Here is an 18,150-nt window from a genome sequence, read left to right on the forward strand (position 1 = left end):
TTAAATACTTGATCAATGGCGAGCAAAAATATTTAATTCAATGAGGAGCTAAAAACTTGTACTAATAACTTAAATTTAGTGTTTACGAATTAAACAAAAATTGAGAATCAAAAAACCAACAACAAAACACACACACACAGAGAAATAAACAAAAACTACAAAATCATAAAGCTTTTATTTTTTTATTAATTACGACGATTGCGATGAGATGATGAATTTATTTGATTTTTGTTAAATGCGCAAAAGCAATAAAAACGAAACAAATCAAACCCGAATTATGAAAAATTGGAACAAAAAATGCAAATACAAGAGAGTAAATTAAAATATAGACAAAATATATTCGAAATATATCCAATATATATATGTTATATATACATTCATATATATACACAATAACAATCAAATTCTGCTCGTTTTACTGATCTGTGGGCCAACGTTCTTTTCTCATCGACCATTTTTATTAGCCAACTCAATTTTCGAAATGCCATTTCGCCGCAGACACCAGACAATTAAGCACATAAATTATATTATGGAGCAATTATATCTCGCTTTTTATAACCGACACACCAAATTATCCAAATGACTCTTGTGGCCCAGAATGATGATTGTCAAATGCCTTTTCGGCCTGAGAGCTCTTTACATTTTTGGGCTAATTCTCGGTTAGATTGTATGTTCTGAATAGAAAAATATATCAAATAATGTTTAGAGAGCGCGCAACAGCAGTCAAATTCGATTCGAGATCCCCAGAAGGCATGTTTCCCAGGGATTCATAAGGGTTTGGCCTCAGTACTAACCCCAGTCTGCACCTATCTGTTTAAAAGATGTATATTTAGAGATTTAGAGCTACTGGGTGCCTTTGCGCTATCAAAATGCTTGAACAATTGAAATCCCGCCAGATTAGCGTAGTGAAATCAGTTAGCCCGCTCGAATACCAAGTTGTTGGCACTGCCGGTGTGATGTTGTTGCCGTTGAATGAAATCGAATAATTAAATATTGGCATAGTCACACCTTGTTGACAATTATTGACAGGCTGATTGGCAAACAAATGAATATACTTTAGCCATTGCCGTTTTTGAACTGTCGAGGGGCGCGGCCAGTGGCACGACAATTGGCCCTGTGACTCTGGCTTTGGAGCACTGCAAGAAATACCAGACCTCGATCTTATCCATGCTGAAATATGGACTCAAAAACCGCGGCACACAGTCAAATTGAAACCGATTTCATTCATGTTTTCAGAAAGTAGTTTCGTATCTCATTAAATATTTCACATCTTATTAAAAGTTCCTTTGCACTGTGAGTAATATTACCTAAGCCCTATTTTCTCGCCGTGTAACGTGTGTGGGTGGGTGGTGGTAGGTGATAGGTGGTGTCTGTGGGTGTGGCGGCTACCGAAAGACGCGCAGACCGCCGGAGATCCGAATCCACAGCATCCACAGTCATGGGACGCAGATTAGTTGCCGTTGCCGTTGCCGTTGGCGTTGGCGTTCCACGATTCGTGTTGACACTATCTCTCGAAAATCGATCGGCGGAACATCTGGGAGCTGGCATTTGCATCTTGGCGCTATCAGTTGATTGAGTTGGCCGGGCCGAACCCTTCGGATCGGCGATTCCGATCGGCGATAGACCAGCCACACCAAATTGTCCACCATGTCCATAAAATCCAACGCGGAGATGATATCTGCACTTGCCTATTTATGTGCCACACCGAACACGCTCACGACATTTAACCAGAACTCAATATCGCAGTCGTAGACGTACTCGAACTCGTACTCAAACTCAAACTCATACTCACACTCATACTCATACTCATACTCATACTCATACTCATAATCATCAATTATCCGACGCTGTCTGATTTTCAGTCGCAGTCGCGCGCGTAATTGCCGCAAATATGCAAAGCATGTGTAAAACTTTATTGATATACAATGTGAATAAACGTTTGCCTAACTTTGTTTTGATTGCAGCTGTCACTGCACCGCACTCACTGAAATCAATTCACCTTTCGATGGCGCGGCCACGACTTTGCGATACACTTTTATTGCCGATCGCAGGCGATTGCGCGCTCAAATAGATCATGAAACGAGTGCACTTAAATGTCTCCGCAAAATGGTATTATATTACTAGATGCATTGTGTCAAAGCTGTACATCAAAAGTACATCTGTCATAGGAATATTTTCTGTCTTCAATGTGAGCATTTCCTTGGATTTACTGACAGTGCAGTTCGTATTTACTTCTCTTGTGCTCGCATATCTATTACCTATGGCCCTCAACATTTTCTCTCAGTGCACCGCCCGATTGGCCCATTCACGAAACAGTTTATCGGATCCAACTCTCGCACAACACAAGATCACGCGAGGCTGGCAGGTCTTTTCCGATATGGCCGAGCTGAATGTCGAGCCTGGGCTAAATCGCAAATGTAGGTATCTGTCAGATACCAGATACAAGCGCACTTGTTCGGCGGACAGATAGAGGAAACGATATAGAGAAATCGCCGCCAAGACAGGCGATGACTTCATCTATCAGCACTGCAATTGCTCCCCAACTGATCCATATATCAGGCAATGCGAGATCATTAAAACGGAATTAACTGAAATGGAAATGGCAACAAATCGAACGCCATTATAATCGGTATATCAAATAGATAGAACTTATGGAGTTGCCTTTCAAGAAACGTGCCAACTGGTTTCCGCTCTCTTATCTCTTATCAGCAATCAGTATTTGGAAATAAGTATCTATATATATTTATTCGAAATATACAGCAAACACATATCCTTGATTATTCTCCAATCCAGTTCTCAGTTGCGAATTCCGCCCACTTGAATTTGTTTGTGTCACTCCCCCAATCAGTGAACTGCATCGCGAATGTATCTTGTATCTCACGGATCGCGGGGCAACATCCACCGCTGATTGTTAACTGATTGCATACAAATGTGCCCCACAGAGGTCAAATCATGTTGACACTCGTGTCGCCGACTAATTGCCTCAACAAGCCCAGCAACCCAGATCAGCTCGGGTTATTTAGGTTATTCCGGGTGGGGTTCTGCGATAATAGGGACTGATTTTGCTGAAGTGGAACATGAACACCAGTTAAGTCTGAAATCAAATGATTAAACATATATTTCCTTCAAAACTAAATAAGGGGTGTACTGTATTTGTGGTCAGAACTCTGTGCAGAACAAGGTGGACACGTACAAAAAACACATCTGATCTCGCTGCAAATTGGGCCTCAAATGAGCAGATTCAGATTCAGATTCAGATTCGCATCGGAAATAAACTGAGTAGCCCCAACACAACCCACTGCGGTGCATGGATCAAGAACTGTGGAACCGATTCGATTAGCATGCCGGAGATTTCTGCGTAAAATTAACACGAACCCCGAAATTCTCCAAATGCCACGCTCCAATTCGAATCATCCGTCGAATGTTTGAAATGTTGATTATTTCTGACATAATAATAAACGCAAAACAACCACCAGCAAAATAAAGACAGACGAAATTTCAATTTCGATTTCTTTTCTTTCCTTTTTTTCGATTTTATGAATTAAAAACCAATTTGGACGTAGACCTGGACTTGGCCAAAAAAGGGGCCAAAACAAATCATGGCGTCGACAAATTTGGAACTAATTATAAATGCAGGCGGCCCGGCCAAAAGTGGAACGCTCCGTTCCAGTTTTAGTTTTCAGATTTCAGTGTTTAGTGTTCGGTTTCAACGCTGAAATTTGAAAATAAATGCACTGCGCAAAATGAACTAAATTGTGGTTAAGCGCCATACACAACTAGAAGCGCAAAGTGCGACAAAAAGTATTGCATACTTAACGGGACGACTATGTTTTCTAGGAGCAATCAAATTGCTGAAAATTGGGTATTGAATTTGAAATTTGATTGAAAATAAAATATTGGGCAATGCATGTTTTCTCAGTGCACCAACTAACCAAAGGCGGTGGGCGGACAGTTAAAAGCGGAATGAAATGAACCATACTGAAGCGAACCGGCATGGAGTAGTCATGAATGAAATCCCCGGATTGGATGCCCAGATGGATGTGGATGTGGATGTGGATGTGGATGCGGGAATGGATTGGAAATGGAAATGGAAACGGAGTGGGTGTTTCGCTCGGGGCGTTGGCGGCTCGCCGGCAAAGTGTGAAACTAATTTGTCAGCATGACAATAACAGCCAAAAGCCATAAACATCATAATAATATTCAATAAACATCAGCAAAATGCGCCAATTAACCGCCACCGATTTGGCTGTGGAACAAGCGAACTTAATGCCATCGAAACGCACCGAAATGTAACGAAAAAAGGGGTAAAAGTATGGTATGGAAATTGCGCAAGTATTTCACTTTAATTGAATTATAATCGCTGCCGGCTAATAAAATCGATGATGTAAATTGCACTCGCTGGCATTTAACACCTTCACCGCTGGAATTTCATCTATTTGGATGCCCTCCTGCTGTTCTGATCTCCGCGGGGCATATGCACTGCCATGGCTGCCAGGAATTCTGTTCTCGATTCTCGATCATTTGGATGATGTATGCACCTCCCAAGTGATGGATGATGCTTGAAAGATCGCAGTTGGCTGTGGTAAACAAACAGAAATTGCATTCATTTGGCAGTACTAGAAATCACTAGCAAAGCTTGGCAGCTCTTCATAATATATATGTACCTTTTATAGTAGTTACCAATGGAGATACTGATTAGTATTGTCATAGATAGATAGATACAAGTTACAGATTACTCGGTTAGGCAGTTGGAAAGTATCTTGTTTAAGTTATTGTATTGCATGGATGTATAGGGTGCCCACAAGTTCGGCTTGAGCTTGGTGTCCGGTGCTGATACTTGATTTATTTATGATACCAGCCGCCAGTACCGAACCACCCCCACCCCCACACCCGCCCCCGCCCCCCGCAAACGGGGAAACATGTTTCAGTGCCAGTTGCATGCAAATCGCACGCGATTGCAGCCGCTTTGAGCCAAAGCCAAACACAAAGCCTCCGATCGGAGATTGGGTCCGATCTGGTCGGACTGGATGGCTATATGTCTCTGCTTCTGTGCCGATCACCACCCCCCACCCCCCTTTGGAGCCCCTCGCCCAGGGGGGAGTTTCCGAGCAGTAGATTGCCGCGGGGCTGTGTAATTGTAACGCAACAATCAAAATCAATTGCTATGTAAATAAAATTGCAAATTAAATTACAAATTGATTACCTCACTGAGTCATTAATTAAAGAAAATGCTCTACGCTGAATCGGCCAGAGATATCGAAACCAGAGCTGCCATTATGCTCTTTTTGACCAGCGCGTCTGAATATTTTAATATATATTCCTGCGATATTGCCTTAATAAAATAAATTTAAATACTGCCACTGCAAGGGGCAGGCTGATCGAAGACAAAAACAATATATATCCATTTAACAAATGTTCCAATTAGCATTGTGGGCGGCTGGGGGCGTGGCTCGGTGGTTCGGTGGGTGGTTGGTAGGTGGGTCACTTGGTCGCAAGTCGAGCAAACGAATGCAAGCAACTTAGCTCAGCCAGGGAATGAATGCTCTGCTTAATACCAACAATAATTTCAAAATCAGCTTATAATTGTAACTCACATACCTCAGATGTAAAGCCTGTGGATGAATGTCCAGGGTATTTATGGATCGAAGCCAGAAATTCGGCGCGTGATCGCTGACTTTCCGCGGCGACTTCATTGTCGTTGGCACGACATTTGCTTAAATTATGGCCAGCACAGCGCCGGCGACCAAACGAGGGCAGTTCGAATACACAGATTCAATATATATATATCTGTATCTACAGATATATCGGTAACTGGGCCGACTTCGGGCCTGGGCCGCTACTTGTGGGTCCGGACTGAAGCGGCTTCGATTGTTTTTGGCCGTGCCCAGACGCTCTGTCAGTCAACCGATTGCGGGGGCGGTATGAATATAATCTATTGGGGGGCGTGGCCGACCCCAAAAAGCCAGTGCTACTTGCTGTTGTTGTGGTCTTTCATTAGTCGTGATTAGTTTTGAAAAGGAGCACAAAATGCACAGGAATTGGCAATTTGAGCCCGCTGTTTGTTTAGTTACTTTTGGGCGTATCAGGCAATTCAGACTTACACATTATTAGAGTTAAATAAAAATATGAAATCGCCTACTGGCAAATTGCTGAAGTAAAATAGTCTACTCCTTAAAAAAGATTATATATTGAAATCCTGCAGCAAGTGCCATATTTTACTTTATTGTATATGCCATTCAATGGGTATCTTTGCGGTCTAGCACTCCACACCTGCTCCAATCTTGCGCTTTTTGTTTTCTTAATTCGAAGTCGCGCCACGCGCCACAAACAACAACAACAGCAAATAGAAGAACAACCAGAGCAACAACGGCAACAACGGCAACACAAACACGCCACTTGGACTTGACAAATTGCGAGCAACGTTTACAATTGAAACAATTTAATCAAACAACAAGCAAAAGTGGCAACTTGGCGGGGCGCCACTGGGGGGCCGGGGATGTGGCAGGGGCACGATGGACAGCATACGGTGGCAAATCAACAACAGAAAACGCCGCTGAGTTGCACATTTCGTTGCCCCACTGTAAAGGCGGCTGCAGCTAAAGTAAATATACATATAAATAAATGGGTAAGCAAAAATAAATAAGTGGGAGTGCAAAATGCAACCGATTTCCCAATCATGGAAACAGGGTAAGATAAATTATAAAAAATAATTTTCTGGTGAAATAAAATGTAATGTGGTACTTTAGTGCTTAATTATAACTTAACAAATGCCAATGTGAAAATGAATAGGGAATTACTAACTTAGTTGCATAAATAATTAAAAAATAGTTCAGTCAATGAAATTCATCGCAAAACGTTAATATTCTTCAGAACGTTAAGTAGAAAGAGAGGGCGCGAGGGCCGGCGAAAGAGATGGGGCGAAAAGGTGAGTGATTAATGGGCATTTAATAGCCGGTTCGCTGATCGGCAAAACGCGAAGAAGTCGTCGCGATAAATTCGATAAAAACAAAACTGTAGGCTGCTAAATGTTGTCATTTATTAAAGATTAAATATATATAAATGTAGCACTGGTACAAGCGAAACGACAGCGGAATAGATGGATAGATAAATAAATAAATAATAAATAAAGTAAACAACATCGCACCGATCGCCTCGCATTTGCATATCAACTTTTCGCATTAAATTCAATTGAAAGCTTTTCTCACTTTAGCATCATTTTGAAATTCAATGAGCCGCCCTCGCCCCCGCATTTTGGCATTTCAAACTTGAAGTATTGCTAATGTATTTATTGCCATCGGATGCGAGCACAAAATTTATGATGGCATTAAGCAAATGTTGAATGCAGCGAAAAAACAGAATCGAGCACCTAGAAATGCAAAAATTTATAGTGTTACTTGTAATTTACACGAGGCACAACATAACATAGCCACATATTAACCCCTTGAATACTCGCCTCCCATTAGCATGGTTAATTTTATTCGACGTTGTCAGTTTAGCTGGAACGCATTTGTATCGCAATTCCCATTCCCATTTTTTATACCCAGCATTAGCTAGTGATTGCTCAGCGATTTCAATCTTGATTGATCGCTTTTTGGGCGGGCTCGGAGTTCGGGGTTTTCCAGGTGGGAACCTCGAAAGGGGTAACCTTCAATGGGTTAAGCGGCATGGTTGGGATCCTTTCTTCTGATACCCAAGCGAAATTATTCCCCAAGGAGGCTTTAAGTTTGAAACACTGCCAAACTCACAAACTCATAACTGTGTACTTATTGTCAATTCGATGTCATTTATTTGCAATTTATTTTGCAAATTAATCACTTGATCACAACATCTGAAGAAATCGTATGGTATTCTTATTGGAAAGTAAAAAATATTGGAATATTGGAAAGTATGGAAAATACATATGTAGTTAGCAATAAGAAAAATTTAGTGTGATAGTAATCCATATTATCAAGCTTAAGTATTTAAGTATTTTATTTAAAATAGTCCGATTTATTTGACAAATGTATGTACATTTTCTTATTACATTTGACATTGCAGAAAGCGCCAGCTAGGAGGGTATTTTTAAAACTACACGTTAGGTTTATCAGTAGAATAGATGGCGCTTTTACACAGTGACGCCATCGAACGCCTAAAATGAGTACTACGAGTTGCCGAGCAATTTGAAAAATATGTTTAAGTGTTAAAAAAAATACCTAGCTTATTAATAATAGCTACCAGGCATTGAGCACATTTGAATGCCATAATTGTACAAAAGAAATACCACACTTTCAACATCAATAGTTTCTTTTTATATTGTGACATCTGCAACCCTTCCGCAACTTCTTTAATGCATTTATTACTCATTTTTTGGCAAACGATTCAATGGAAGTGAATTCTGCGAACTATCAACCGGAGTAACGAAGCGAGTGATTTCGGGCCACATGTTGCCTTGAGCCACGAAAAACGAATTACCCAGCAAACAGATAGCAGGCGCTACGATACATCAGATACAGATACAGATACCCGTCGTCTCTCCGAGAAACAGAGTCGCACTGAGACAAACCGACAAACCAGAAAGCGATCTATTAAACTCTTTTTCTACCCATATATATATATATATATATATATTTTTTTTTTTTTTTAATCTTCTATTTTCAGAGTTCTTTACTTAAATGATTTATTGAAGAACATATTTTTACGAAACAGGCAATAATACTTTTAAATACACGCAGCACTATTTTCTTGTTGTAATACAAATTGTGTATAGAGAAATTATACTCTTCTTCCCAATAAGAATACACAATATAATCAAGCCAATTTTTAGTATACTAAGTACCTGCGCTCTTAGGCACGAGCACATGTTTAGCTTAGAATTTTAACTATTTTCTCAAGAAGGTTGGATACAACAAAGGGGAGTGATCATAATAAAGTGATCGTTTCAGATCGTCATCTAAAGCGGCGCATCTCTGGCGCAACGCAGAGAGCGAGCGAGAGAAAGAGAGAGCTGAAAAGTATCTGAGAAATATGTACTTTCGCAGAAGAGCTGCAAAGGTGGATCGGAATCGGGATCCGACGCCGTTCGTCGACGGCGGTGCGGCTACTTTTCGGATGGAGTGGTTAGTTCTTGCAAGGCGGTCGGTCAACGGTGTTCGGCGCCTTTTTCGCTGGTCGCTGCTTAAATGTTTGTTCGGAGAAATGAAAACCGAAAACGCAACAGTTTGTGTTTGTTAAATAATTTAATTCGCCGCTGCGAAGGAAAAAAGTGAAATGGCATATTACGAGTTGGCTTAATTATTTTCTGTGCACGTTGGCTGGAGTGTTGAAAACGTACTTTTATTTTCGTGAAACGACCTTTGCGAACTTATCGTCGTAACCAGCGACAAAAAACAGCAAATAGGCAGTGACAACAACAGCGAGGGCTAATAATAATTAAACAGCGTGTTGTGTTGTTGTCTGCTCGCCGAATTGTCGCTGTGTGTGTGCCGCGTATCTGTGAGTGCGCCAGTGAGTGTGTGCGTCTGCATGGGAGTGTTATCTCTCAACAATTGCGTACCCCTAGTCAAGATCCTCCACTCCGATACTCCACTGGACACCCCCACTCCCGCTCCACTTGCACGCCATATGCACACGTATATGCACATGCTGTATATACCCGCAATACTCCCCGATCATCCGATAGATGCGAATTGCCAGCAAGCACCCAGTTAAACCGGCAAAACGCGGCAAAAGTGCTGACCCTGCATTCGACGGCAACCTGATCGGATCACCTGTAACAGGTGAGTTGCTGCTGAGCAGCTCAATTAAGGCCGACATCTGACATCTGAGGCATGTCCATGCCAACATGTGGAATTCTAAGTTGGGGAGAGAACGTCTAACTTGTGTATTACATAGTTTGTGCCTTTTGTATCCATATGATTATTGAAAACAGTGCAGAGTTAATAATCTCCTATATGAAAGACAGGTATTTACAAAAAGTAAATACAGGCATATTTTTGGCATGAAGAATTTGTTGAATCACCAAATCTGGCAAGAAAAATGTTCTTATCGAAATCCCATATACGAGTGTGCCCATTATGATTACAAATACACACCATGTGGGCCTTTAAAAATTATTTCCCAATTGCTTGCCAAAAATATTAAAAATAGCAGAAAAGTACAATCAAGTCCGAGAAATCTCTCTGTCCGCCGACATAAATGGGCAACAACCCAGAGTTGCTTAAAATCTCGGCAATTTGCAGTCGAGATCCGAGAATCCGAAGCGAGACTCAAACCGAACACTTGGGCATTAAAAAGTTCATTAAACGAATTCTGCGATCCCGCCTGGGCCTGGATTCGTATTCGTATACCCTTCCACCGCCCCAGCTGATTATTCTCAGACAGATAAGAGTGGGAAAAAATACAACATATTAGTGGGAAAAAATACAACATACAATATATTCAATAAGTCAAGGCACTCTTTAAGGCAGTACCTTATCTACAGCTGTGGAGGCTATAGAAAAAAGTTAGTTTAGTCGCAGAGACCGAAAGTTGCATAACAGCAAGGCAAGGGTACACCTGGTCCCACCTGTACAGTGGACTCCAGTGGATGGAGGGAAGGTCGGTGGGCGAGCGGAACGCTTGTGCGTCCAAGCTGCACTGGGAGAAATGGGAGAAATCAAGAAAGCGCTGGCTCTATTTGTAATTCATTCACTAACTAGTGCACATTTATAGATATTCTCTAATAAATGGTGAGGGGGTCTAAAAATATTACTTCCTGTTGCAAATTATCTAAAATGTCTGCTACCTTGAACTGAGTAATTAACGATAAGATTCAAAGACTAGCCCCGCTTTTCTGCCGTTCAACTAAAAGCCAATATAAGCAAAGGCAGTGCCTCCTGTTTATTTCCAATGTGTGCTCCAATTTTCGTTTTGCCGGCCTTTGATTTGTTAACCAAATAGTTTCCCAAGCTGTTTGTTTATTTAATTAGCATTCGGCAATACTCACTTACTATATTCGGTCGATGGCGCTGCTCGAGGCTCCCGGCAAGGTGTCCGTCCACAGAGCTCTAGATTCCCGGACAGGCGGATCTCCAATTGTACAAAGTGCCATTTACCGAGCTCGCCCACGCACGCAGCCAGCTCAATTTATAAATAGATCTAGATTCTCCACGGCGCTCGTTTATTTTCCATCTCAATCTCGGCTCAAGTGTCCGCGTCCCTCGAAGATCGTCGCCAGGGGAAGTGCAGCAGGGGCACCGGACACCGGTGCATCCGCGGCTAATGGAATACAATTCCAGGAAAACACAGCGCGAACTCAAATGTTTGCGGAGCCACTCGAACATCAAATTTCCATTCCACTCACGCAGCGAGTGGCAATGAATTCGACTTTTAGTTATTTACACCAAATCAGATTCCTGAGAAAATAATAGATTTTCCAACGGGCACGTCCATAGTGATATGTATTCCTTAAACAAAATTGCGAAACTATAACATTTTAGTAGTTCAGCCTCTCTATTTGTCCTTACTAGTTTGAATCACTAACTTCAAATAATTATTTTATAATTAGCTCAGAAGCTAGGATTGTTTACGCATTTTAAATATTTTAATAGCTGTTTTATGTTAATTTTAATAACATATAGTATATTTTTCCCAGCGCAGCCACACAGATCGTATGCGTAATATTTCCGGATGCTGGCACGAGCCATTAATTTATGGATCGCACCCCTTTTCTCTTTTTCACGCACAGGAATTCTCATGAGCAGCGCCCACTGAACACCACTGCCATTTGGTTTGGATTCGGATTATACCCATCCTATATATATACCTATATATAGCCGAGATGCTGCAGCACACGATGACGAAGCGGAAGACGCTGATCATCGGCTTCTTTGGCATTGCCCTGGGGCTCTGCATCGGCACCATGCTGAAGAACTACCTGGCACTGGAGATCGTGAAGCGGTGCAGCCTGCGCCCGACGAATCTCAAGACGCCGGCGGAGATCATTGGGCTGCGGGAGGAGGATACCATCCAGAATTCGCAACGGAATCTGGTCTTTGTGGGCGTGATGACGGCAAAGAGCTTCCTGGAGGGCAGAGCGCGTGCGGTGTACGATACGTGGGGCAAGGAGGTGCCCGGCCGGATGGCGTTCTTCAGCTCGGAGGGCAGCTACTCGGAGGACCTGCCCGTGGTGGGCCTCAAGAACGTGGACGATCGCTATCCGCCGCAGAAGAAGTCCTTCATGATGCTGTACTACATGTACGAGCACTACATCGACCGCTTCGAGTGGTTCATTCGGGCGGACGACGATGTCTACATGGAGCCGGACAAGCTGGAACGCTTCCTACGCTCCATCGACAGCTCCAAGCCGCAGTTCATCGGCCAGGCGGGCAAGGGCAACAGCGAGGAGTTCGGCCTGCTCTCCCTGGAGTTCGACGAGAACTTCTGCATGGGCGGACCTGGGGTGATCCTCAGCAGCGAGACTCTGCGCCGCGTGGCGCCACACATCCCCAGCTGCCTGAAGAATCTCTACAGCACCCACGAGGACGTCGAGGTGGGGCGTTGTGTCCAGAAGTTCGCCGGCATACCCTGCACATGGAACTACGAGGTGAGTAGTCCCGATTGGGCATACAAAATGTTGCATTTATAGAACCTAAAACATATTTCTTTTAGTTTTTTGCTTGTGCACAAATTATCTTTAAATACCTTTCTTTAACTTACAAATATCCAGATGCAGTACATTTTGCGGCACAACTCCAGTGGCCGAAATGCGTACACGGGAAAACTGAAGCGGAAGGAGATCCACAACGCCATCACACTGCATCCCATCAAACAGGCGCCGCTCATGTACCGCCTGCACTCCTACGTCCAGGTGAGTCATCACTGTGCTGCCTTAGAACTCAAGGGATAATAATGAATAATAAATACAACAGGGTCTGAAGGCGGAGGAGATGCGTCAGGAGTCGCTGCTCCTCCATCGGGATATCAAGCGGATGGCCAATTACCTGGAGGTTCCGGACGAGAGCACCTACATGATGCCCAGTGTCTCGCCCGAAAGCGATTCTACCAAGCGGCACTTCCAGGATCACAACATATTAGGTGGGTTGCAAAACTCAAATATAGAAAGATACGTAGGTAGATACAAATATACAAAGCCAAAAAGATACACATATGCAAAGTGAGGAGTGCACTACAAGAACATTTACTTAATACAACTGGAAACGAAAATTTATCCGAAAAACTACGAAAATTCAGGCACTGGCGGAACCGCATCCTTGTCCTGGTTGCAGAGGGTGACTCCACTGCCCAGGCAGGCGGCATAGCCCATTAGATGGGGCAGCAGGTTCTGCTCCATGACGCCACCAAACAGATGCGACTGCGGACCCATTGCAAAGACTGCCACATCCTCGCCAGAATGCACGCCCTTTCTTCCATGAATGTAACTGGGTGTGTAGGATGCTGGTGGGGGAATAAAAACGGGTTATTTGAAGCAACCACATCCGGAACCGTGGAGATTACTCACTGGGACTGAGGGTCTTGCTGGGACTCTCCCTCCGGCCTTCATTGTCCAGGCTCTGCCACTTGCCGATGGCGTAGTTGAGGGTGCTGTATGGCACTCCGTTCACATCCCGCTGCTGTGCATCCATGCCCAGGATGGGTGTGCCCCGCTTGGCATATCCCGCCATGCTGAGCGTGTGTGAGTGGTCCGCGGTGACCACCACCAGGGTATCCCGCGGATCGGTCATCTGGACCACCGTCTCCACAGCCGCATCGAACTCGAGCATCTCATCGAGGGCGTAACCCACCCGGGTTTCATGGTGTCCATGATCGATCCGCCCACCCTCAATGAACACGAAGTAACCATTCCCATCCTCGCGGGACTTTTGCTCCAGTTTTTCAATGGCCACCGCTGCCATTTCGCAGAGTCGCGGCTGCTCCTTGCTGGCGGCCTGGTGATAGGACATGTGGCTGTCACTGAAGATACCCAGAAGGTTACCAGTGGCAGCGCTGCAGTTCCTTAGCTCTTTCAGGGATCGCGAGAAGCAGCCATTGGGATTGGATTCGCGCCACTGAGCCAACAGATCTTTGCCATCCCGGCGCTCCTCGGCGAATTTTCCCAGACCACCGCCCAGGATGACGTTAAGATTGCGTCCCGGCTCCTCCTCCATCAGCTGTCGGGCAATCTCCAGCTCCTCTCCCCGCCTACTTACATGGGCGTAGGCACCCGCCGGACTGGCGTCCGTCAGCCGGGTGGTGGTCACCACTCCCGTGGCCTTGCCGGCCCGCTGTGCCCACTGGAGTACGGAGTCCACCCGCTCACCACTGCCACTCTGACCCACTGTGCCGCTGTGCGTCTTAACACCGCCAAAATAGGCGGTGGCCGTGCAGGCGGAATCCGGTGTTTGCTCGTCGATGCAGTACGTCTTGCTCAGTGCGGTGAAGGGGAATTGCTCCACTGCCAGCTGTGCCTCTTCTCCGCGTCCTCCGCGCCGTTGCCCCTTCAGGATGCGGGCGGCCGTTAGGGTGGTGATGGACAGTCCATCGCCCAGGAGCATCACCACATTCTTGGCCTGCCTCTCATCAGCGATGGTGCCCTTGGTCCTGGCCAGACGTTTGCACAACTGAGCCTGCGCCTGGCTGAGCCAATGCGACGATAGCAACTCATCCGCCGGCTGCACTTGCTCCACCAAGGAAACAGATTGTGCAAGCATGGGGATAAGAGCGAGGAGCAGGAACAGGATCGGCATTCGCCTGATTTGAAGCGACATCTCGACGCGGGTAATTTCGGCCGGGGGAAACTGACTGTCGCCGCCGTCAGCCGTTCGTTTTAAAGGCCAACTTCGTTGGGGATTATCAAGCGAACTCACCGGAGAGTTAACAAGCACCACCTGGTGGGGCGTGTTTCCATGAAAGCGCATTTGCATTGGCCCAGTTCCAAGTTAATGATATGCCTTATTCACTTTCATCCACAGGAATTAGTCCGGAACTGAATAAATTCGTGCCCGGAAGCACCGACGACCTCCTGGACTGGTCCTTCATCGCCCGCAGCCTGTACTCGGCCAGTTCCGCCAATCCCAAGCAGAAGATCGATTCGGCGATGCGGGAGGGACTGGAGGATGCCATCACTGAGGTGATGGAGAACATCAATAACTATTCCAGGCAGCGGGGTCGCGTCATCGAGTTCCGGGAACTGCTTTACGGCTACCATCGGTTGGACGCCCTCCACGGCCAGGACATGATCCTCGACCTGCTGCTCATCTACAAAAAGTACCGGGGCAAGAAGATGACCGTTCCGGTGCGAAGGCATCTCTATGTTCAGCGGGCCTTCACGGGCATCTTTGTTAAGGAGGTGGACGAGGACTTCTACAATGTCACCCTGCAGCAGAGTGAGTATTGCCAAAGACACTAGAATAATAAGATGCGTAACGCCATACGATTTTTTTGCACACGATTTTTCGGCCAGAGAGAGAGAGAGAGAGAGCGCTCTAGAGCCAGCAGCTCTCTTGTAGGGATGCCAACTTGATCTTGCAAGTAATCAATCTTAATAGCGCATACACTACACCACTGCTCGTCCGAGAGCAGAGATTACTTGAACTATTTTGCGATTCAAAATTAGAAGACATGCCTTACAGTCTTCACTAGAACTAGTTGGCAATTATAGGGCTACAAGAAAATATTTTTCCTAAGCAAATATTAAAAGCGGCAATAACTATGTGTTCCGACAGTAAGTTAAACATTCTTCAGGCTTTAATTAAGACAATTTTTACTACTTTGTGCAAGTAACACATACACTACATACATACTTACATACATAAATATTTACATACATACATACATACATACATACATACATATACATACATACATACATATACATACATACATATACATACATACATACACATACATACATACATATACATACATACATACATACATATACATACATACACCGGTACATACACCGGTACATACACTGCACTTACACTACACTCGCTGCTCGACCGGTGTGACTCTAAATTAGAAGACATGCCTTACAGTCCTCGCTAGAACCAGTTGGGAATTACAAGAAGGGCTACACGAAAATATGTTTCCTAAACATGAATCTATATTATTTGCACTCTGGCAATCGAGTACAAGTAAATTAACTCGTAAACTCGTAAGTAAATTATAGTGGCTGCGCAGTGCAAAACCAATGTATGGCCGTTACGCATCTTATTATTCTAGTGTCTTTGGTATTGCCTATGGGAAATGATTGTAGTTAAGATATCTCCATGTGGCAGTAACATTTTCATGGGTTTTCTTCCTTATACTTACTTACATTACTTAATGATACTTACATTTTTATACTGGACCGTAACATGTGACCTTTTCCGCCGACAGGTCTCCTGGGCAGCCTGTTCCAAAACGGCATGGCCCGCTTAAGCAGCCACTTCACGATGCCCAGTGGACTGCTGTCACCGTCGCAGGACAAGATCGTGTTCGTCCTGCCCATCGCCGGTCGCTTGGGAACCTTTGAGCGTTTCCTGCGCACCTACGAGCGTGTCTGCGTGCGCGGCGAACAGCACTGCGACCTCCTGGTGGTGATCTTCGGGTCGCCGGACGAGCTGGCCGATCACCTGCAGCTGCTCCACGATCTGCACGCCCGACATGTGTACCAGCAGGTGAACTGGATCCAAAGAAGCAGCGCCTTCTCACGCGGCGTAGCCCTGGACGTGGCCGCCAGATCATCGTACATTCGCCAGGAGGATATCATTTTGTTCATCGACGTGGACATGGTCTTCGAGGTGGAGACGCTGCAGCGCGTGAGAATGCACACGCAGCGGGGCAAGCAGGTTTACCTGCCCATCGTCTTCAGTCAGTACGATCCGCAGAGGAGGAGCGGTGGTGCAGGGGAATCCGAGGACGAGGGGGAAACGCCCAGGATCGACGACGAGCGGGGCTACTTCCGGCAATTTGGATTCGGCATCTGTGCCATCTACAAGTCGGACATACTCGATGAGGATATCAATGGTTTCGACAAGGACATCACCGGCTGGGGCCTGGAGGACGTCAAGTTCCTGGAGAAGATTGTGCGCGTGGGCACCAGGCAACGCGGCTTCCTGGCCAACACCGCCGAACTGGCCATGGACTACAACGAGGCCGCTGAGCAGTGGCGCAGACTGAGTGTCTTTCGTGCACCCGACCCCACGCTAGTTCACGTCTACCATGACATCAGCTGCGACGTGCAGCTGGACGCGCCGCAGTACAACATGTGCCTGGGCACCAAGGCCAACTCCCTGGGCAGCACACGTCTGATGGAGCAGCTCTTCCACAGCAGTCCCGAAAATGTCCACTTTGCCGCCGAATTCAATCGCCAAAAGCAGCAGCAGCAGCAACAGCAGGCCAGGTGATGATCGATCCCATCCAGATCCAGTGATCCCCGCCAGCGATCCTGCCACATAGTATTATGCTAAATGTTTCCTACATGAGGGCGTGTGCCAGCCCATATGCCAAACTTGGTAAGTCCCTAATGCTAAGCCAGCCCAACTTATGATCCTTATTATGGTCATAAATGATTAGATGGGTGAAACAACTGTAAATGAATAGGATCTAGAAAAGCTACCGATACAAAAAGTTAGTGGTGTAATATCTATGGACATTTTGTATGCTAAGAAATTAAATGTAGACAAAAGTTAAAGGTTCATTGATGGCACAAAAAAACATCATTATTTATCATTATCATTATTAATTGTGTACACGTTTTCTTTAAACATGTCAATAATATTATATTTAAACCCTGATTTCCATGTAAAATCTATTAAAATTAGCATTGCTTAAAAGAATATTATATGTCAATGTTGTAAACTGAAAAGTAAACTTCAAAAGCATACAAAATCGTTGTTCCAATATAATTTTTAGTTGTATAGATAATTATTAGCAAATACAAAGTATTTTAATGGTTGGTAGTCCCTTCGAAATAAATAAATATTTCTTTTATAATGATTTTAAGTCAAACGTTTTAGAAATGCGTTTTGGTTGGGCTTTCAACTGTAGATTTAAGGACTTATATTAAGATGCAGCCATATATCCAAGATTATCTTTAATGTTAAAGATGCTTTAAATAAAAAAAGAAAAAATCATTCTTGATTTGATTATGAAACCCGCATTTGAATGAATGCTGTGTCTATACTTCTTTTAATAATAAACTATTCG

The 18,150-nt window shown here is 44.6% G+C and overlaps 2 protein-coding genes across 2 annotated transcripts; one reads left to right on the forward strand and one right to left on the reverse strand.

Moving 5' to 3' along the window:
- The first annotated feature begins 9,030 nt into the window (after positions 1-9,030).
- On the forward strand, positions 9,031-18,114 carry LOC6550660 (chondroitin sulfate synthase 1). Its single transcript, XM_001978032.3, has 6 exons — positions 9,031-9,755; positions 11,705-12,562; positions 12,686-12,826; positions 12,888-13,053; positions 14,928-15,341; positions 16,339-18,114. The coding sequence occupies exons 2-6, from the start codon at positions 11,798-11,800 to the stop codon at positions 17,346-17,348; spliced, it is 2,496 nt and encodes an 831-aa protein (XP_001978068.1). The 5' UTR covers positions 9,031-9,755; positions 11,705-11,797; the 3' UTR covers positions 17,349-18,114.
- LOC6550661 (alkaline phosphatase) lies at positions 13,127-14,887 on the reverse strand. The gene is made up of 2 exons (XM_001978033.3): positions 13,478-14,887; positions 13,127-13,413 (listed from the first exon to the last, which is right to left on the reverse strand). The coding sequence occupies exons 1-2, from the start codon at positions 14,877-14,879 to the stop codon at positions 13,196-13,198; spliced, it is 1,620 nt and encodes a 539-aa protein (XP_001978069.2). The 5' UTR covers positions 14,880-14,887; the 3' UTR covers positions 13,127-13,195.
- Positions 18,115-18,150: the final 36 nt, after the last annotated feature.

This window comes from Drosophila erecta, unplaced genomic scaffold, assembly GCF_003286155.1.
Source record: "Drosophila erecta strain 14021-0224.00,06,07 unplaced genomic scaffold, DereRS2 tig00000126-arrow-pilon, whole genome shotgun sequence".
In the NCBI taxonomy this organism is placed as follows: Eukaryota; Metazoa; Arthropoda; class Insecta; order Diptera; family Drosophilidae; genus Drosophila; species Drosophila erecta.